At 39.4% G+C, this 22,752-nt stretch overlaps 1 protein-coding gene across 1 annotated transcript; it reads left to right on the top strand.

Moving 5' to 3' along the window:
- The first annotated feature begins 868 nt into the window (after positions 1-868).
- Positions 869-18,623, top strand: LOC140144627 (uncharacterized). Its single transcript, XM_072166441.1, has 5 exons — positions 869-943; positions 4,952-5,188; positions 15,349-15,506; positions 16,765-17,153; positions 18,043-18,623. Exons 1-3 carry the CDS (start codon positions 869-871, stop codon positions 15,367-15,369), a joined length of 333 nt encoding a protein of 110 aa, XP_072022542.1. The 3' UTR covers positions 15,370-15,506; positions 16,765-17,153; positions 18,043-18,623.
- The last annotated feature ends 4,129 nt before the right edge of the window (positions 18,624-22,752 follow it).

The following is a 22,752-nucleotide window of genomic DNA, read 5'->3' as shown; positions in this document are numbered from 1 at the left end:
ATTTTTAAAATTTTTTTTTTTACACGATTATATTGTACTTTATTAAACCAATATACCCTGCAAAAATCAAGACTCTAGGTGCTGTAGTTTTGTCAAAATCCGAGATTTTGAATAAAATGACGGAACCGGTGTTTTATTATTACGATGGAATTATTAGGTGAACGCATACACGATGTTCATAACACACAGTACGTACACGGCGTGCGGGACAGTGATATTCACAACAGAGGGTCGTACCATAACATAACCGAAGGGGTGGTACGTATGTGCGCTGGTAGTAAATTCCAATTTTCTTTGCTTTGCCGTAGTTGTTCGGCTCAAAAATAAAAGGGGATATATCTGAGAGTAAAAGCTAACATTATTTTTATGGCAAAGAAATGCTAATCTATTTTACTTGAAAATGTTATATGACTTTAAATGAGACACCTGTAGCAGCTGGCAAGTGCATCATTTTGATATGGATGTGCACATTTGTAATATACCGCTTTATGAAACTTGGTAAAGAGCCCAGTTAATGCCTTGTTGAAGGTACGAGGATGTGCCATGGTTTTGGTGTACCTTTTCAGCGATTTTGGTATATCGATGGGTGGGTTTTTAGTGGAAACCAATGTGCCCAATTGGGCATATGTGCACATTTGGTGCTTTTTGTGCGTGTTTTGTGAAAAATTGGTATACTGATGAGTAGCAAAAACAGGAAAAAGTTGGTAGAGAGAAAGTCAGCATCCTAAAGTCTACGTGGCACATCCCAATACAAAAAATTTTGAAGACCACCCCTCCCGGGATAAAGAGGGTAAAAATTGTATTCAGTTCTGTATTAAATTGTGAAATGCAAAAATTGTAATTTCTTTAAATAATTTGTTGATACAGAATGCCATCTAAAGAGCAGAAGAAGAAACAAGAGAGAAAGAGGAGGTATGAGGCTGAGAAGGCTCAGAAGCAGCAGGTAAGTCATTTAAACAACGGGCTTAGCGCTTAGGGCCTATCTCTCAGTTTTGTAGTCATTTGCACAATATGAAAACTTTATTAATATTATAAGAGAATAAGTATGTAACTCAAGATGATAAATGTTCTCACATTAAAGACCCAACGTTTGACCCCGGTGTCCATGGTTACTCGCATTACACTTTTTTGCATCATCTTTCAATGTGAATACTGTATTATTGGTTAGCCTTGCTGTTTCATTTTTTGTGGTAACATAAACCAACCCAACAATCCAGAGTTTTGTCCAAGAAAAACAAAATATGGTTCGTTGTTAAGTTTAATTTTGACCAAAACCACAAATTGTAAGGACACCAAAAAGTTTCATTTAAGTGCATAAATGGCCTTCTTAGACCTAAAACTATGTAAGTAGATACCAAAAGGCATTTGGGCAATGCCATGACACTGTGTTCACAGCCAAAAACAGAAATCTGCCAAAACTTGGTAAATATATGGTAACAATTACAACATCAAAATGACTAAATCAAAATTATCTTTCATTTGAGTCTTGAGAGTGACATTTTCTACATATTATTTGAAAAAAATATTTGTCAAAATTTGAGTTTTCATTTTGGTGAAATTTCCTCACTTTAGGATTCATTTTCAAACACCAAACTTGTATAAAACAAGCTTTTTTTCTCTATATAATTATTGATATTAGGGTACAAATTATAAATGGAAACACATTTGTCAACTTACGGTGTCAATTTTGTTGTAAAAATGTAATGCAAGTAATGCCTATTTTGGTCAATTTCGAAAGAAACATGAACCACATGATTCTTTTTACCTTTATTATATGTACCACAGTAGATAACGGTACATTAAACTTGTTTCAAGAAACACCCTGTATGCGGATAATTGTAGAGTAAACTAGGTCAAATGTCAAATATCTCATGTACAAAGGCCATATTTTCAAAATGCACCGATTAAATTGCAACTTGTCTCAAATTACTCCTCTCGGCAAACAAAATAGGAAACTAAATGTATAACCTCGGAATGGCATGAAATATATTTCTGTTGGACATTTAGTACATTAACTCTGAATGGGTAAATGACAATAAAAATTGCACCAAAATGGTTAATTAAGTACATGTTTGAGCTTTCCTATATTAAAGGGAGTAATTTTGAAACCAGATTCGATGAAATCGGACCATTTTAAAAATTTGACGCATGTGTATGAAGTTGTTGACATTTGACCTATAGATCCGAACTAAGCACAGTAGAAAAATATGACAAATGACTTTTTTTATTCCCTGTGATGAGCGGAAAAATTTCAGATAATTTTAAGTTTTGGCCTTCGACCCTTTGTGTGAACCACAGGGGTCATAGAAAAAATGGAACCAATCAAATTTTATCATTTCATGTTTAAGGATGCCAAAAACATTAGTTACGTTCCACTAATGTAACAACAGAAAAGCCCAAACCCATAGCATCATAATTATGTAGTTTGAAAGTTCTGAGCAGTTTTCATGTTTTGGGCCATATGTCCTTGTTTGCATGGAATCGCCAAAATGCTTTAGCATCAGATCAAGAGTTGGTCAGTAATTTGTCCCTGTCTGGGCAATAGTGGCCATACTATTAGGTAATACACACAAAGATCAAGGGAACTGTTTTCTGCTTTGCATAATTATATGGATGGTACTCCCCCCCGATATGCTACTGAGATTTGTGGGTTCTTTTGAAAGAGAAAATAAATCAAACTCTAACTTGGCTATGTTCAGCAAATTGTAATTTGATACTAATTATGTGCAATTCTCTTTTCTATTTCTTTCATACGCCAACCTCTGGATAACCCGTGGATATCGCCTGTAACCAAACTTCTCTTCGTGATCTACTTGGTGTGGAACATACAACTACTCATATCAACCTTGGATGCTGAATAACCAACCCTGTCTCCATGACTTGCTTGATGTTTAACACATGATCCCTGGATATCTGCATGTAACCAAACTTGTCTTTGTGATCTACTTGGTGCGGAACATACAACTACTCATATCAACCTTGGATGCTGAATAACCAACCCTGTCTCCATGACTTGCTTGATGTTTAACACATGATCCCTGGATATCTGCATGTAACCAAACTTGTCTTTGTGATCTACTTGGTGTGGAACATACAACTACTCATATCAACCTTGGATGCTGAATAACCAACCCTGTCTCCATGACTTGCTTGATGTTTAACACATGATCCCTGGATATCTGCATGTAACCAAACTTGTCTTTGTGATCTACTTGGTGTGGAACATACAACTACTCATATCAACCTTGGATGCTGAATAACCAACCCTGTCTCCATGACTTGCTTGATGTTTAACACATGATCCCTGGATATCTGCATGTAACCAAACTTGTCTTTGTGATCTACTTGGTGTGGAACATACAACTACTCATATCAACCTTGGATGCTGAATAACCAACCCTGTCTCCATGACATGCTTGATGTTAAACACATGACTTCGCTTCTATTCCCTTCACTTCTCTTCACTTCCATTGCATTCACTTCCATTGCATTCCCTTGCATTGCATTCACTTCCATTGCATTTCCTTGCATTGCATTGCATTGCATTCCATCCCTTCCATTCCCTTCCATTCCCACTCCTTCCCCTTCCATTCTCTTCATTTCCCTTCCATTCCCTTCCCTTCCTTTCCCTTCCCTTCCCTTCCCTTCCTTTCCCTTCCCTTCCGTTCTCTTCCTTTCCCTTCCATTCCATTCCCTTCCCTTCCATTCCTTTCCCTTCCATTCCATTCCCTTTCTTTCCATTCCCTTCCTTTCCCTTCCATTCCATTCCCCTTCCTTCCCATTCTCTTCCCTTCCCATTCAATTGCATTGCATTGTATTTCCTCCACTCCATTCCATTCCCTCCCATTCCATTCCCACCCATTCCCTTCCATTCCCTTCCTTCCATTCCATTCCCTTCCATTATCTTCCCTTTCATTACTTCCCTTCTCTTTCACCCCTTCCCTTCCTCACCTTTCCTTCCATTCCCTTTTTTTCACTTCCATTCCCTTCCTTTCCCTTCCATTTTATTCCCCTTCCTTGCCATTCCCTTCGTTCCCATTCCCTTCCTTTCCATTCCCTTCCTTTCATTCCATCCCCTTCTTTTCATTCCATTCCTTTTCTTTCCATTTCCTTCCATTCTGTTACCTTTTATTCCCTTCCATTCCCTTCTATCCCCTTTCATTCCATTCAATTGCATTGCATACCCTTCCATTCCCTACCTTTCCATTCCCTTCCATTCCCTTCCATCCCCTTCCATTCCCTTCCACCCCTTCCATTCCCTTCCATCGCCTTCCTTTCCCTTCCATTTCTTCCTTTCCATTCCATTCCTTTCGACTCCTTCCATTTCTGTCTTCTCCCCTCTTCTCTCCTTTCCCCTTTCTTTTCTCTTTCCTCTCTCCTCTCACCTCTCTCGTCTTGTCTTGTCTTCTCTTCTTTTCCCACATTTATCCTGTTGTTCCCTCCCCTCCTCTGCTCTGCTCTCCTTTTCTCTTCATGTTAAACCCAACTTCCCTTCCATTCCCATCCCCTCCTCTTCACTTCACTTCCCTTCTCTCTTCTTTTCCTCACCCACCCTTCTCTCTTCTCTTCCTCCCCCTTCCTCTCATCTGCTCTCTTCCCCTGATGTTAAACCCATGACTTCTATTCACTTCCCTTCCCCTCCCCTCCTCTCCCTAAACATCTCCTCTCTTTTTCCTCTCTCCTCTCCTTCCTGTTTTCTCCTCTCACCTCCCTTTCCCTCTCTCCTCTCCTTTGCTCTCTCCCTTTTCTCTCTTTGCCCCCCCCCCCTCTTCTCTCCTCCACACTCATCCTCTTCACTCCTCTCTCCCTCTACGTCTCTCTGCTCTTCTCTCCTCTCTCCTTTGCTCTTCTCCCTCCTCTCCTCTTTCTCCGCTCCTACCTATTCTATTCTATCCCCTTCTGGCATTTCTACTTTTGCCACCTTTCATTCCACCTGCTGCTCACGCAACAGGGTCTTCCGACATGTCCTCAGAGGGATTCTAATCCCGCTGACGAGGCAAGTCCTACTACATGTCGCGTGTCATGTAGTCTCGAAAACCACGAAAATCCAAGTCTTACATCTAGCCAAGTATCAAACCAAGAACATACAAGTGAAGAGAGAAGTACAGACCGTGAACCAGTTACTATGACCACTGCAGAAACAGGTCCACTTGAGAAAGACAGTGCAGTTCAAAGTGCCAATGAAATTGTAAGTCAAAATTCAAAATCTCAACATGCATCTAATCAAATTGTGATCAGTACATGTAAGAAACAGAATTCTGCAACCATTCCACAGACTCAATCCACATCGGCTTTATATAAATCGGATAGCTGCAATGATAATGATCAGCCAGGGTGTTCTTATTGGTCCAAAGATGATAGTCGCAAAGCAAAAGTTCAAGCTAAAAACAAGAAATACTATGCTAAAGTCAAAGAAAGTGTATGTGCTAAGAAGAAAGCTGCCTATACTGCAGATAAACACAACATATTGAAGCAAAGATCAGACCGCTATGCAAGGAATAGGAATGTTGTATTAGACCACAAGAGAGACCACTATGTAAAGAAACGGAATGTTGTATTAGACCACAGGAGAGACCACTATATAAAGAATAGGAATGTTGTATTAGACCACAAGAGAGGCCACTATGTAAAGAATAGGAATGATGTATTAGACTACAAGAGAGACCACTATGTAAAGAATAGGAATGTAGTATTAGACTACAAGAGAGACCACTATGTAAAGAAAAGGAATGTTGTATTAGACCACAGGAGAGACCACTATGTAAAGAATAGGAATGTTCTATTAGACCACAAGAGAGACCACTATGTAAAGAAAAGGAATGTTATATTGCACCAAAGATCAGAACACTATGCAAGGAATAGGAATGTTGTATTAAACCACAGACGAGATCACTATGCAAGGAATAGAGCTGAACTTTTGATGAAACAAAGCAAAAGATATCTTGAAAATAAACCATCAATATTGATGAGAAAGAAACTGGAATATACAAGACACAGAGCTTTGCTGCTGATTAAAAGAAGTATCAATTACATGAGAAACAAACAACGGATTTTGAACAGAAAGAAAGCATCCTATCAAGATCCTCAAAGAAGAGCTAGACAAATCCAACAAGCAACGTCTTCCCGCAAATCTTCTAAAAGTGACATCAATAGAGTTATCACAAAATTCAAGACAGAAATACAAAGAGAGAAACCCATACACAATTGCATTATATGTCAGGTCAGAGGTCAGCTACAATTGGTAGCTGCTCCCGTAATTCGCTCCTGCAAATTTTGCTTGGGAACCTGGCCAACCGATCTTTCAGCTGTTTTACGCCATCTCGACAGCTTTTATGTATCATCTAGACTATACTGGACTCATTTCTGAACTTTCGGAACTCAAATATAAGGTATTTGAACCAATTTTCTACCTGACTTTTTCACTACTTGATTGGCAATGTATTCCACGGCGGGAATTCGTGGTGGTATTCAAGTGTGGATGTTTTGCATGTGGATAACACCTCTCGTGCTAATTACACCAGTACCATGTAGTGGTCGCATTGTGTTTGAGCTGCCAACCCTAACCCAGGACGTTTGGACACAATACAACAACGAGGTCAGTGCACTTCTCGGTCCATTACACCTTGAGGTGGCTTGTGAGGATGTATCCCCAGCGCAGGCAAGTGAATTGTTTACATTAACATTCAAGGACTTCTTGTCATCTAAACCCGAATTTGTTAAACAGGAAAAAACACAAACCGGTTTCATTTCCCACGAATCATCAGCACTTAAACAAGCTCGCGCGGAGAAAAACGCCTTAAGAAAACGTGCTTTTGGTAAAAATGCAACTAAAGAAGACCGAAAAGCGTTTAACAAAGCTGTCAAATGTCACAACTACCTGAAAAAACTTGACGAAAGCAAACACAAACAAAACACCTCCCGCCATCATGAACAACAGTATCGGAAAAACTTTTGGAAATTCTCTAAGCAATGTGTTGATGGAAGTCTCGACCAAAAACCAGTTGCTCCAACATTTTCTGAACTCGATGCCAATACGTACTTTCCCTCAAAGTACAGCACTCCAAACCCAGTTGACCTTGACGCTGTCTCCTGGTTTCCGTATTTGCCTATCCAGAACAATGAAACTCATGTTATCCCTTTCAACGTTGAGCCCATTCGCCCTAAAGACATAAAATCTGTCTTAAGTAGTAAGCGGGCAACTTCCGCTCCAGGACCGGATGGTATCATGTACGGGATCCTAAGGAAACTTCCTGCTACACACCACATCTTGGCCACGATCTTCTCTAAACTCATCGTTACTGGAAATCCACCAAATTCATGGTCTGACAGTTCTGTGACACTTATTTATAAAGCCGGTGACACAGCTGATCCGCAAAACTTTCGCATGATATCTTTGACATCATGCGTGGGGAAAGTCTTCCATCAAATTATATCTGATAGGATCGCCTCATATCTCCTGAATAATGAACTTCTCGACTCAAGCACACAAAAAGCCTTCTTGAAAGGCATAAACGGTTGCGTAGAACACTCATTTGTCATGAATGAACTCATAGCCCACGCGAGAAACAAAAGAAGACTATCCATGTCACCTTTTTGACTTAGCGGACGCTTTTGGCTCTGTGGAGCACAACCTAATTAACTATACTCTCGAAAGAAATGGTATACCGGACACTATCCGCCAATATGTTGAAAACTTATACTGTAGACTGAATGGTACTGTGAAAGGTCCAGGGTGGGTGTCCGCCCCCTTTCCATTCCGCCGAGGAGTTTTTCAGGGTGATCCCCTGTCCCCCATAATATTCTTACTTGTTTTCAACCCAATCATTCAACATCTGAAAACGATGGAAGATATTTATGGCTATGACTTGGATGGTTGTCGTTACATAACTCTCCCATTTGCTGATGATTTTTGTCTCATAACATCTGACAAAAGAAGACACCAAAAGATCATGACTGAAATCAATGATATAACCAAGTCCATGAATCTCACCCTCAAACCCGTCAAATGTAAATCTATCTCAATCTGTTCTGGCAAATCTTCAGCTTGCACCTTCAATCTAGGAGATGTCACTCTAAAATCTCTCAAAGACTCCCCAGAAAAATTCCTCGGCAGTAACATAACTTTCAAAGGTAAATCGAAGGATATTCATGAACTTGTCGAGATAAAATTGAAAAGCATGTCTGAAAACATCAACTCATGCTCCATCCGCGATGAGTTCAAATTGAAGGTCTATGTCCAATATGCTATGCCATCTGTAAGATATATGTTAACTGTGCATGAACTTACTGACACTCAATTGGAATCATTAGATCATCTGCATACTAATACTGTTAAATCTTTCTTGGGCCTCCCATCTAAAGGTCCAACCCGGCCTTCATACATAGTCCTGAAGGGCTAGCTTTACCCCGAATTTCAGATATTTACTTGGAATCCCATACGTCAGCTTACGCCCGTTGCATGATTAAGGCTGACGATCGCGTGGTGCATGCCCTCAAGTGCAAAATGGATAGGGAGTCAAACTGGAAAAGGAAGAAAGTGAGATACGGTATAAAACGCTGGGACGATAAATATTCTGAGGCCCAAGAACAATGTGTCAACGTCGGTGAGGTCAAAGAAGGTGAAAATATCAAGTGGCTTGACTTAAAACAGAAAGTCAAAGACCTCATTGACGCTGATCGCATTATGTTCTGGAGGGAGTATATCAAACCTCTGATCCAACAAGGTAATCTCCTCAAACTCATGGAGGCTGAAGGAGCGGATCTTACATGGCGTTCAATTATTTTTGATCTTCCAAGAAATGTTTTATCGTTCGCGGTGCGTGCATCAATTGACTATCTGCCCACATTTTGCAATCTCAAAACCTGGGGCAAACGATCAAGCACTAATTGCAATGTATGCGGAAACAAACAAACTCTCATGCATGTTCTTAACTCCTGTTCTGTTTCTTTAAACCAAGGCAGATTTACCTGGCGCCACGATTCCATACTGCACCATATCCTGAGACAACTGAAACTCATCTTGTCCACTTCACCTGATGTTAAAATATTCTCCGACTTGCCTGGGTTCACAACAACAGGAGGGACCCTCCCAGTCAACATTGTCATTTCAAACTACGTCCCGATATTGTCATGGTCAATGAAAACAGAAATCTATCCACTTGATTGAGTTAACTGTGCCATTTGAACAAAATATCTCTAGTGCACATGCGCGTAAAACTCTTAAGTATGAGAACTTAGTTTCTGATATTGTTGACAATGGCTATGCATGCAACATCACCTGCATCGAAATCGGATCCCGTGGGTTGGTTACCCCTGAAACCAAAGAGCGTTTGGTTACTATATTTTCTTTTGGTAAGTCAAAACCACCGAGATCTTTGCCAAAAGACCTCAGCAAAATTTCCCTGTTGACCAGCTACACTATTTGGAATGCCCGCCATGATCCTTCCTGGGGCACTGCTGATCAACCCCACCTCCAGCTTTAATCCTCTTTGGCACTCGTCCAGTTTATAGTTTTTCGTTGCTCGCGTCGTTGCATGCATAGCCCTGCATAGTTGATGACTTTTGTCTACCAACTTGTCCTGGGCGTAAGTCCAGTCTTTGTTTTTCATTACTTTCTTTGTTTGTCTGTTTTGCTGAATAAAGATTGATGATATATAATAAATCACAAAATTCAAGACAGAAATACAAAGAGAGAAACCCATACACAATTGCATTATATGCAATCGCTTATTCTTCCGAGACCAAGTTGTTCAGTTCAAGAAATTGAAGTACAGTAAGCCTAGTCTCTTAGCAGCTATGCCAGTAAACACTGATTATGATAATTTGCCAACTATTGCATGGATTTGCAAAACCTGTCATAACAACATAAAGGACCACAAAGTACCAACATTGTCACAAGCCAACAAGTTAGAACTGTGCCCACAGCCTCCAGAACTGTCAGATTTGAACATTCTCGAAAGACACTTGATAGCACCTGTCATTCCTTTCATGAAACTTGTTCCTCTGTACAAAGGTTGTCAAAAAGGTATTCATGGCCAAGTCGTGTGTGTAAAAGCAGATGTTCAAAGTACAGCTGAAGCATTACCACGTCTTCCTACTGATGATAGCATTGTTCGAATGAAATTGAAGCGTGCATTGAAGTACAAAGGTCATGTCATGTAAAAACAAGTGTGTCCTAGCAAGATAAGAAGTGCTCTTGATGTCCTCAAGCAAACAAATCCAGTATTTAAAGACATTGAAGTAAATACTGAACAACTAGATGCAATCCATAATGATCCTATTGTTGCTGATGAACATGTTGATCAAAGTACTGAATCAGAACCTGAAGATATTGAAACAGAGCTAGCTCATAGTTCCAATTTGACAGATGAACAAAATCTAGTTGAAACTGTAAACAACATAGACAACTCAAAACAGACTCCTTGTGATAATGAGAATGATGCTACTATTGCTAACAAAACTGATCCTGTTAATGCTAGTGAACACACTGACCAATACCAAGATACTGATGTGGAAACAATTTCAGAACAACTATCTGATACAGCTAACTCTGATATTGAATCTGATCATGAAGTTCATGCTGATGATGACCCAAATCCTTCTGAAATTGCAAATGACAACACAGAAACAAACCAAGATGATGATGATGATGATGATATTACTAATACATCTGCCCCACTCATGTCATTCTTGCAGCCAGTTGATTTAGCACAATATCTTGCAGATCACTGTGATGATTCTATACTTAGTCTTGCACCTGCAGAAGGCAATAGACCAGTCAATGTTCTCAATGTAGAAGCAGAAGCATTCCCAGCTCAATTTCCTGATGCCAAGAATACAAATACTGAACAAAGAGACATAAAAGTTTCCCCAAGCAGATATTTCAATGCAAGACTCTTTTCTTCTGATAGTCGTTTTGCTAGTGACCCACAGTACATTTTCTTTGCCCAGTATGCAACCGAAGTGAACATGATAACTTCCCAGATATCAATTGCCATGAGACAAGGACATACCAAAACTCCTGATGGAAAACCTGTCACACCTGAAATACTTGCAGACAAAGAACAAGTAAAACAAATGATTGAGAGAGATTCAGGATTTCGATATTTGAGACAAATAAGAGGAACACCATCATACTGGGATGCAACACTCAAAGATTTATTTGCAATGATTCGTCAAATTCGTATTCCAACATGGTTTCTAACGTTTAGTGCTGCTGACCGTAGATGGATAGAAATTGATAATGCAATTCTTGAACAGCAAGGCAAGCCACCACTTACACCTGAAGAGCACAAAGACATGAACTGGGAAACACATTGTGAACACATATATTCAAACACAGTAACCCCAACTAGAATGTTTGAACACAGAGTGAAAAAGTATATCAAAGATGTCATTAAATCACCTGCTGAACCTATTGGCAAAGTTGTTGACTATTTCTATCGCACAGAATTCCAACAGAGAGGTTGGCCTCATATTCATATGCTAGTTTGGGTAGAAGATGCTCCTGATGTATATGATGTATCAGATTGTGATATTGTTGAATTTGTTGACAAATATGTATCATGTGAACTGCCATCTGAAGATGATGATCCAGAACTCCATGAAATTGTCAAATCATGTCAAATGCATAGCAAGAATCATACCAAATCTTGTCGCAAAACAGGCAAAACATGTCGCTTCAACTTTCCCAAACCACCTTCAGAACAAACTTTCATAGCCAGAAACTTAGATACATATGATGATTCAAATGATGATGAAAGTGATGATGACACTCCTGATGAATTACATGTACTTGATGAACAAGGTGAGGCAGATGCACAAAATGAAGCTACAAATGTTATCGAGAAAATACATGATTCTCTAACTGATCCAGATACAGAAATATCAGAAAATACTACTGTTACTGAAATCTTTGATGCTGCAAATGTTTCACAAGCAGACCTAGAAATGGCACTTATCACACTCGCATCACGATCCACAATCTATCTGAAAAGAAAACCTGCAGAAGTGTTGATCAATAACTACAATCCTCACCTGATACGTGCTTGGAATGGCAATATGGACATTCAACTTGTACTTGATGCTTATAGTTGTATCAAATATATTATGTCATATTTAACCAAATGTGAACGTCAAGTAGGTGATCTGTTGAGAAATGCACAGAAAGAGGCTAGACAAGACAATAGTGATGCTGTTACAGAGCTCAGAAAAATTGGAAATGTCTATCTGCACAGTCGAGAGTTGAGTGTTATGGAAAGTATATACAGAGTATGTAGCATGCACTTGAAAGATTGTACAAGAGATGTAGTGTTTGTACAGACAGATCCAGATGGTCAGAGAATATCACTACCGTTATCTTTGATGCAAAACAAAGACCCCACAGATCAAGTATGGATGACAAATTTGCTTGAAAAGTACTATGGCAGACCAGATATACCCAAATTCAGTGACATGTGCTTAGCAACATTCGTATCGAAGTTCCGCTTTACATCCAAAACTGTAAACAGAGCTACAACTGATGAATCTGATGATGAAGAAAGTTCAAGAAGTATAAGCCTGAGCTATGATCTTGAATATCTTGGTAGAGATCTTGGGAATGCAAAAGAACGTGTAGGCAAACCTGCCATCATACGCTATCCAAAGATAAAGCTTGAAAAAGATCCAGAAAAGTACTACATGAACATCTTACGTATGTACTTGCCACACAGTCACATTGAGCTCAAACCAGAAGATTTTGACAGTTTTGCATTGTACTATCATACTGGGTATGTCAGAACACAAGATGATGTAAAGTCAGTTAAAGAGATAGTGAAAGACAACATGAAACAGTATGAGCCTATCAATGACAAAATAGATACTGCATGGGATCAAATGCAAAATGCAAATCTCGAAGATGCATGGGCAGCACTAGCACCACAAGCTGAACAAGAACGACTTGATGGTCTTGAAGACAAAATCATGTTAAGCAATGAATCTGATGATGATTTCAATGAAATTGAAATTCTGAACTGCAAGCAAATACATCCAAGAAGTGCAATGAAAACTTGTATCGATCACCAGTTGAAACTATAAGATCAGTTCCTTCAGATGACCAAGTTGCAACAATGATCAGAGCTCTCAATGATAAACAGTTACAGCTTTTCAAGTATGTTCACCAATGGTGTATGAAAAAATGAACGGCGAAAATCCAGAACCTTTCAGAATATTTCTCACTGGTGGAGCTGGCACAGGCAAATCTCATGTAACAAGATGTATCAGATATCTTTGACACCTTGCGTGAAACTGAACAAGAAAAGACAGTACTAGTTGTTGCACACACTGGCACAGCTGCTTTCAATGTTGAAGGAGAAACAATTTGTTCTGCTCTGAATATCAGTATACATGCGACTAAAGATTACAAGCCACTAAGAGAAGAGTCACTCAATACCATGCGTACAAAGTTGAAACACCTGCAGTTATTAATCATAGACGAAATCTCAATGGTTAGCAAAAAGCAGTTGCAATATATTCATGGTAGACTACAGCAAATAAAGCGAGCTTCTGATCGTTCATTCTTTGGGAATATTCCAGTACTCGTTGTTGGAGATTTCTATCAAATCCCACCGATCAATCCAAGCACTCCACTGTGTGTTCCAGATGAGAATCCATTGAACATGTTGAATGATATGTGGACTGACAACTTCCAAATTTGTGATCTCACACAAATCATGCGTCAGCAAGATGATCTTGAATTTGCTCAGCTACTCAATCGCTTACGTGTACGAAAACGACGTGATGCTATGAATCGTTCTGATGAGGAAAAGCTTATATCACGAACTGTTGGTTCCAGAACAGATCTGATACCACCAAAGGAAGCACTTCATATCTATGCAACCAATGTAGATGTTGACAATCATAACCAAGCTATGCTACAAGCTCTACCAAGTCAAAAAATCATTATTCTTGCTCTTGATATGAAACAAACTGGAGGACAAAGTCAAATCAGAAGAGTCCCATACAAGTCTGAAGAAATTGGCAAAACAGTGCTACAATCTCAACTATCCTTGGCAGTTGAAGCTAGAGTAATGCTTACAACAAATTTAGATGTACCTGATGGTCTTTGCAATGGAGTCACTGGCACAGTCAAATCTATCCTACCTAATGATGCAAACAGTCAACCAAGTGCTATTTATGTACAATTTGATAATGCAAAATGTGGTGCAAATGCAAGGCAAAAAAGTCCACTACCAAATGAATATGCTAACTGTGTTGTCATAAAACCACATCAAGAAAGCATTGAAATCCAAGATGAATATGGACATTAAACTAGAACACGTAAGCAATATCCATTGAAACTAGCCTGGGCAATTACTATGCACAAAGTTCAAGGACAGACAACAGAACAAGCCGTAGTCTCGTTGAAAGGAACCAGAGCATGTATGGCCTATGTAGCAATTAGTCGTGTCACACATCTCAGTGGTCTGTATCTGAAAAACTATGATGCAAAGAGAATCTTCTGCAATGAAAAGGTTCACCAGTACGTTTCAGAGATGTTACCATGTGATCTTTCAGTTGCTAACCAGATTCTGCATGCAAATCAGAGAGAGCATTTCATTATTGTCCATCACAATGTACAAAGTCTTGCCAAACACATTGATGATATCAAAAGTGACTTTGAAATTAGCAAAGCTCATGTAATAGCTCTATCAGAAACATGGCTCAGTACTGTTCATGACAGAACTAACTATGAAATACCAGGATATGAACTTGTTGCTATGACAAAACCACCTGAGCAAGCTAGAGGCAGAGGTACAGCAATGTATGTTCATGAGAGTGTTCCATTTACTGCACTACCACTTGAAGTAGATGAATGTGATATTCTTGCAATAAGAACCAATGGCATCCCATCTATGGTTATCATGACAGTATACAAACCAGTTAGTACAAGCATTACTGTGCTTTCCAATGTGCTGAACAACTTGTGCACCCAGATAGAGATTCTAGATGTTGATTATGTTGTTATTCTTGGTGATTTTAATCATGATCTTCTCAAGAAACCACCAATTGATGCACTACAGAGATATCACCAATTGATAACCTCTCCTACCACTGCTAAAGGAACTCTTCTTGATCATGTTTACATCAAGCCACTCCCTGCGGAATATCAGGCATCAGTATTAGCCTCACATTTCAGCTACCATGAGCCAATTTCCCTCTCTGTTAAATTGTAGATTTTGAAATCAAATGTACCAAATCAAATGCATTGTATCATATAATCCATTGATATGTGTTATTCTCTATCTTTATGATTTACCTATGAGATATGGCTAACTTATCAATTATATTTATATCAAATTTGCTACACAGATCAACGATATTGAAGAATAATTCGAATAATTCAGAAAAACATCGATAAATACTTGAAAAATGTAAATGGCCATATAACAAACCAAGTTCTACAGTACCAAATATGCATCAGATTGCAACCATCATAGCAGACTTGAATCTCCAAGCACAACATTAAGGTAATAAGCTTTAGTGCCAAGCAAATGTCAACAATTGTTATACTGAGTATTGAGCCAAACCCAAAGGAAACTTTAGTATAGCACAATGCAAAAGTTAAAGTTTTAAACTTAAGGCAAGCAAATCTGAATTGTTATGCTGTGTATTGAGTCAAACCCTAGACAGACTGTTAAGCATTGCACAATACAAAACTTAAACAGTTTTAGAACTTTGTGGCAAACACATTTCAACACTTGTTATGTTGAGTATTCAAAGTAACCTCAAGGAAATTGTTAAGTATAGCACAATACAAAAGTTGTTAATCTCAAAGCTTAGTGGCAAACAAATTTCAACAATTATACATGTACTTCCAAGTCCTGAGCAAGCAATAGCAAGCAAATTTGGACAATTATAATGAATGCCAAGTGCTGAGTTTAAATACAAGCACACTATTAAGCATAGCACAATGCCAAAGTTAAAGAATGTGTTAAACCTTTTATATAGCCAAGCAAATTTCAACAATAATTATACCGAGTAAAAAGGAAAGTGTTATAAAGATAGCACAATTACAAAGTTGAAGAAAGATTAGTAGTGGCAAGCAAATTTCAACAAATAATGAACTCGGTATTGAGCCAAAGCACAAGCAACCTGTAAACTAAAGCATATAGCATAATAACAAACTTAAAAAGAACGTTTTAGAGTTTATTGTTAACAAAATATCAATCACAGTTGCTAAATGAATATTCACCAACATTTTAATGCCAAGCCCAGTTTTACACAGCTTGTTACCTCATGCTATTTGGCTGAATTAAACATGTTTAGCAGAATGTCACAGTGAATTATACACTTCTGCTTCAAATTCATGTGAACAGTAAAATACTAACTTCATACCAAACCTCTTACAACCACATTCTTAGGAGAAGGTAAGTGTCTGGTTATTAATTTTTATCCCCGTCACTCCGGGCCGTATTATGTAACAGGCGCATGCCTGGGGAGGGAAGAAGCAGTGTTATATCAGCTTTTGCATTTATAAGTTGTTGCACCAGATGATACACCTGCCATTCCTGATACTTTACTGACACTATATGAGGGTAGCTATTGAAGGACATTGTTGTCTCATCAAAGCCAATTTAATTCAACATTTCCAGGCTTAGTGCCAAGCAAACAGAATATCAAGCTTATATCAATATAGAATACTATAGTGTTAGAAAATGTCCAGTGTATTTTGATATAACATTAGTATGCTGACTTTCTACAATGTCAATTTTTATTTCTGTACAGAATGTGAACAGACGGAAAGCCTATGGAGAATATGAACAGAATATCAAACCTATTTATTCAATGGACCAACTAATATGATGCAAAACCCAAGTAAATGAAATCTCCAAACACCAATGCACAATGTCACACCTGTCATTAGAATGAATTTAACTCTGTGAATTGAAAAATCCTGGAGTCATCAATGCCAGTATACATTAAAGATGCACTGTAGCATTTCAGGGGTACTACATGTACAAGTGTGCATCACCAACTTCATGCCAACCCAACATCTGCAGCCAGTGGTATCAACTACATGTCTACAAATCATAAACCTTGATGCACTACAGCCAAGTTTAATTCAACTGTGGAGTACCAACTTCATTACTAAACTAGTTTCCCTTGTTCACAGCGTAAGTAATAGTATATGGTCTTTCATTTTTTATCCATCTAGCCTTAGCCATAAGGGGGATTACAATTATTCCATATATATGTCTGTGTCCATGTTCATCAAATTCATTAGTAGTCATCTGATTTCAAGGATTACTTGTGGGATACGAACTGCTCTATTTCGAGGCTTGAGACCCAGAAAGCCTCAACTCTCAATCACCTGCTCCCACAAAATGAACATAAAGTCGCCAGGGCACTATAGAAGATGCAGTCCATTAATCATGACAACATTCAATAGAAAACATAAGAGATTGTGGAGGAAATATTGATTTTTGAAGACCAAAGCAAGGGGCCAACTTTATGCTCATTTTGCGAGAGCTGAGTGAGTTACGGCTTTCTGGTTCTGAACTGATGATTTGTTAGTCAAAAGTAATTCAAATGGTCAAATAGACTCAATTTGCTCACCATTACTATTTGGGACTGTTCAATATTTACAGCAAGGAGGATTGGGCGTTTTGAGAAAAAAAATGACAAACAATTTCAAGTTCCCCCTCGCATCCCTCAACATGTTTTGGATTATTCCCTTGTTTTCTTTCAAAAAATAGAATTCTCCCACTTCTTCCTCTGCATTGTGTAAATATTGATGGTACTACTGTATATTAAAGTGGCATTTAAAAAAAACCTTTGCAGTGAGATACATTTGCAATTGTCATTTTCACAATTACTCAGTTTTGCCTTATACTTTCACTTGCAATACATTATTACATATATTCATGAGGTGCTTTGCGGATGGAATTCAGGAAATCAGCAAAAATAAAACCCTCACAAAAATGATCACTTCTACAGATATTCCACTCAAATAGGACTAAATTTCTCATTTCTAATTTTTTGATTTACCCTTTTTTGCCACAGGCAACCTTGCAAGAGAGACCTTCCACTTTCACTGCTGACATCAGAGACTTTAAACCTAACCAGTTCCGAACAGGCTATGTATTTGCAATGGAAGACAAAATGGCTAGTTTACAAATTACAGCTGAGGACACCTGTAACAACCTACAATTTGACTTCAGTCATCGCATCACTTAACTCTGATAATATGTTGGTAATGCCTGACTGTCTTTACAGCCTATAGACTGGCCACCATGGACGAACACCATGTCACATTGAATGATTCACCCAGAATAAATAAATAAAGAATAAAGAGTTGTATCCAAGATTGGAAATCACCAGTCTCATACATAGGTTTTATTAATAAATGTTTTCCTGAAATTTGATGTGAACATAATATTGTCTGTGGAGTTATCATGGTTTTATAGATGTGTTTCCAAGAGGAAACTGCCCATTTGTTACAAATGAATTACCTTCATTCAATTTCAAATGAAAGCTTGGCTGTTAGGGTTGGTTGGATATCTGGTGCGTTAAGCATTTGCATGGTATGGTAATGGATGTTAAGCTTCATGGTGTGTTAAAGTGGGTTCAGGGTTTTTGTGGAATGTTAGGGCTGTGCAATAATTATGTGTACCCCGGGTGGTGAATTCTCAAAGTGGTCTGCCCCCCCATTTGACCGTGCCGAAAAATCTTTGCCCCCCCCCCCCCATAATTCACCACTCCAGGGGTACACATAATTATTGCACCACCCCTTAAGTGTTGTCAGTGGTGGCACTGTGAGTTAAGAAGAGCCATGGTGGTTTATGGACTAATGGGATGAATTAAGGTTAACTTTGGTGGATTAAAAAGGAATTTCGTGATCCACAGCCTCATCATCCCACCACTTTTCTCAACAAAAACAAATTAACCTCTGGCTACATAATGTTAATGTACAAAAAAGTTCTTGCAGACTAATTCATTTAGCAAAAATGTCGTCCATTTTGATTTATGTTCTGGTGTGACTAGAAAGAATTATTACAACAGTGACCTATGCACATAATCGAATTTAATCATGCATAACTCGCAAACGCAAAATTGGAATCAACTGAAATCTGGGAATAGGCTTTTTTCGTAGATATCTACTGAAAAATATATTAAGTATGCCATCTTAAAAGGTGTCAGGGGATGTTAAGGGGTGTCATGGTAGGTAAAAGGCTGTTAGAGTGCATGGGCATCACGGGCATAGATATTCGTGTTTGCTCAAACACACCTGTGCCGTCTAGTTATCTATGCCCGTGTAACGGGGCATAGATATTGTATTTGTTGTGTTTAGTCTTCGGCTTCTCCTTCTCCTTATCTATGCCCGTGCAACGGGGCATAGATATTGTTTTTGTTGTGTTTAGTCTTCGGCTTCTCCTTCTTCTCCTTATCTATGCCCGTGGAACGGTGGCATAGATATTGTATTTGTTCTGTTTAGTCTTCTCCTTCTCCTTCTTCTCTTCTTCTTCTTCTCAAGATCACTTTTTGCACTCCTCTAGCTCAAGAACCAAAGTAGCCTCGGGGCCCAAACTTGGTATAGTGATGGCCCGTGACCCCTAGCATCATCCTAGGGTACCCCCGACCCCAGAGGTCAAAGGTCGTGGGCTACAGGGGGCAATATGTGTAAAATTTCAAACGGCTCTAGCTCAAGAACTATAGCGCCCTCTGGGTTCATACTTAGTATATAGATGGCCCATGACCCCTAGATGTAACTTAATGTAGCCTCGACCCCAGAGGTCAAAGGTCACAGGCTACAGGGGCCAATATGTGTAAATTTTTAAAACTGCTCTTGCTCAAGAACTATAGCGCCCTCAGGGTTCATGCTTGGTACAATGATGACCCATGACCCTTAGATATTTCCTGCAGTAGCATCGACCACAGAGGTCAAAGGTCATGGGCTACAGTGAGCAATATGTGTAAAATTTCAAACAGCTGTAGCTCAAGAACTACAGCGCCCTCAGGGTTCATATTTGGTACAATGATGACCCATGACCCTTGATGTATTCTATATTAGCCGCATCCCCAGAGGTCAAAGTCTAAAGACTTTAAAATGCAAAATTGGTAAAACATATTAACACAGTGTAGCGCAATAGGTAGTATTTTGTTAGCTACCTGTGTTTGCAATGATAACGGTCTGAATCGTACGTCAAGAAAACTGATCACTTGACAAAAACTCCCTTAAAAGGGAATGTGTAGGCATTTTGATTTTGGTTCCTTGGACCACTTCAAAAGGTTTTCATGATGGGACAAGGAGGGTGCTTGGTTAAGGGGTGGGATCACGGGCATAGATATTCGTGTTTGGTCAAACACAAGTGGTTTCTAGTTCTTCTCCTTCTCCTTCTCCTTCTCAAGATCAGTCCTTTGCTCTCCTCTAGCTCAAGAACTAAAGTAGCCTCGGGGCCCATACTTGGTATAATGATGGCCCATGACCCCTAGAAACATCCTAGGGTACCCCCGACCTCAGAGGTCAAAGGTCATGGGCTACAGGGGGCAATATGTGTAAACTTTCAAACAGCTCTAGCTCAAGAACTACAGCAGCCACAGGGTTCATACTTGGTACAATGATGACTCATGACCCTTAGATATTCTTGTGAGAGCCTCGACTCCAGAGGTCAAAGGTCACGGGCTACAGGGAGCAATATGTGTCAAATTCAGCTAATTAGCATGAAAATACTCAAATCTTGTCCAAAGTGTATCGTCATTGGTACCAAACTGTGGCAAATTTCATGAGCAACAACCTATAGGCGATTTATTTTTTCATTGGACGCTTCTGTTTTGAGTTATATGCAAATTAGCTAATTAGCATAAAAATGCTAAAATTTTGTCCAAAGTGTATCGTCATTGGTACCAAAATGTGGCAAATTTCATGAGCAACAACATATAGGCGATTTATTTTTTCATTGGACGCTTCTGTTTTGAGTTATATGCAAATGAGCTAATTAGCATAAAAATACTCAAATTTTGTCCAAAGTGTATCGTCATTGGTACCAAAATGTGGCATATTTCATGAGCAACAACCCGTAGGCGATTGATTTTTTGATTGGACGCTTCTGTTTTAAGTTATATGCAAATTAGCTACTTCGCATAAAAATTGTCAAACTCTTGTCCAAAGTGTATCGACATTGGGTAAGGGTGATACGCTGCGTTAAGTGGATATCTTGGTGGATCGGGGGTGTCATGGTGGTTTCAGGGTAGGTTTAGATGGTGAAGGGTGCTAGGGTTGACTAATGAGTGTCATGGTGGGTTAAGGTTTGTTAGGGCGGAAAACACGGGCATAGATATTCGTGTTTGGTCAAACACAGCTGTGGTTTCTAGTTCTCCTTATCTATGCCCGTGGAACGGTGGCATAGATATTGTCTTTGTTCTGTTTAGTCTTCTCCTTATCTATGCCCGTGGAACGGTGGCATAGATATTGTATTTGTTCTGTTTAGTCTTCTCCTTCTCCTTCTTCTTCTTCTTCTCAAGATCACTTTTGCACTCCTCTAGCTCAAGAACCAAAGTAGCCTCGGGGCCCAAACTTGGTATAGTGATGGCCCGTGACCCCTAGCATCATCCTAGGGTACCCCCCGACCCCAGAGGTCAAAGGTCGTGGGCTACAGGGGGCAATATGTGTAAAATTTCAAACGGCTCTAGCTCAAGAACTATAGCGCCCTCAGGGTCATACTTAGTATAATGATGGCCCATGACCCCTAGATGTAACTTAATGTAGCCTCGACCCCAAAGGTCACAGGCTACAGGGGGCAATATGTGTAAATTTTTAAAACTGCTCTAGCTCAAGAACTATAGCGCCCTCAGGGTTCAGGCTTGGTACAATGATGACCCATGACCCTTAGATATTTCCTGTGGTAACATCGACCCCAGAGGTCAAAGGTCATGGGCTACAGTGAGCAATATGTGTAAAATTTCAAACAGCTGTAGCTCAAGAACTACAGCGCCCTCAGGGTTCATATTTGGTACAATGATGACCCATGACCCTTGATGTATTCTATATTAGCCGCATCCCCCAGAGGTCAAAGTCTAAAGGCTTTAAAAAGCAAAATTGGTACGACATATTAACACAGTGTAGCGCAATAGGTAGTATTTTGTTAGCTGTGTTTGCAATGATAACGGTCTGAATTGTACGTCAAGAAAACTGATCACTTGACAAAAACTCCCTTAAAAGGGAATGTGTAGGCATTTTGATTTTGATTCCTTGGACCACTTCAAAAGGTTTTCATGATGGGACAAGGGGGTGCTTGGTTAAGGGGTGGGGTCACGGGCATAGATATTCGTGTTTGGTCAAACACAAGTGGTTTCTAGTTCTCCTTCTTCTTCTTCTTCTTCTCAAGATCACTTTTTGCACCCCTCTAGCTCAAGAACCAAAGCAGCCTCTGGGCCCAAACTTGGTATACTGATGGCCCATGGCCCTTAGCATCATCCTAGAGTACCTCGACCCCAGAGGTCAAAGGTCATGGGCTACAGGGGGCAATATGTGTAAAATTTCAAACAGCTCTAGCTCAAGAACTACAGCGCCCTCAGGGTTCATACTTAGTATAATGATGGCCCATGACCTCTAGAAGTAACTTATGGTAGCCACGACCCCAGAGGTCAAAGGTCACAGGCTACAGGGAGCAATATGTGTAATTTTTTAAACCGCTTTAGCTAAAGAACTATAGCACCCTCAGGGTTCATGCTTGGTACAATGATGGCCCATGACCCTTAGATATTTCCTGAATT

The sequence above is a fragment of the Amphiura filiformis genome, unplaced genomic scaffold (genome assembly GCF_039555335.1).
Source record: "Amphiura filiformis unplaced genomic scaffold, Afil_fr2py scaffold_67, whole genome shotgun sequence".
Classification (NCBI taxonomy): Eukaryota; Metazoa; Echinodermata; class Ophiuroidea; order Amphilepidida; family Amphiuridae; genus Amphiura; species Amphiura filiformis.
Note: the sequence above shows the minus strand (reverse complement) of the source record. Positions and strands in the feature narration are given on the sequence as shown.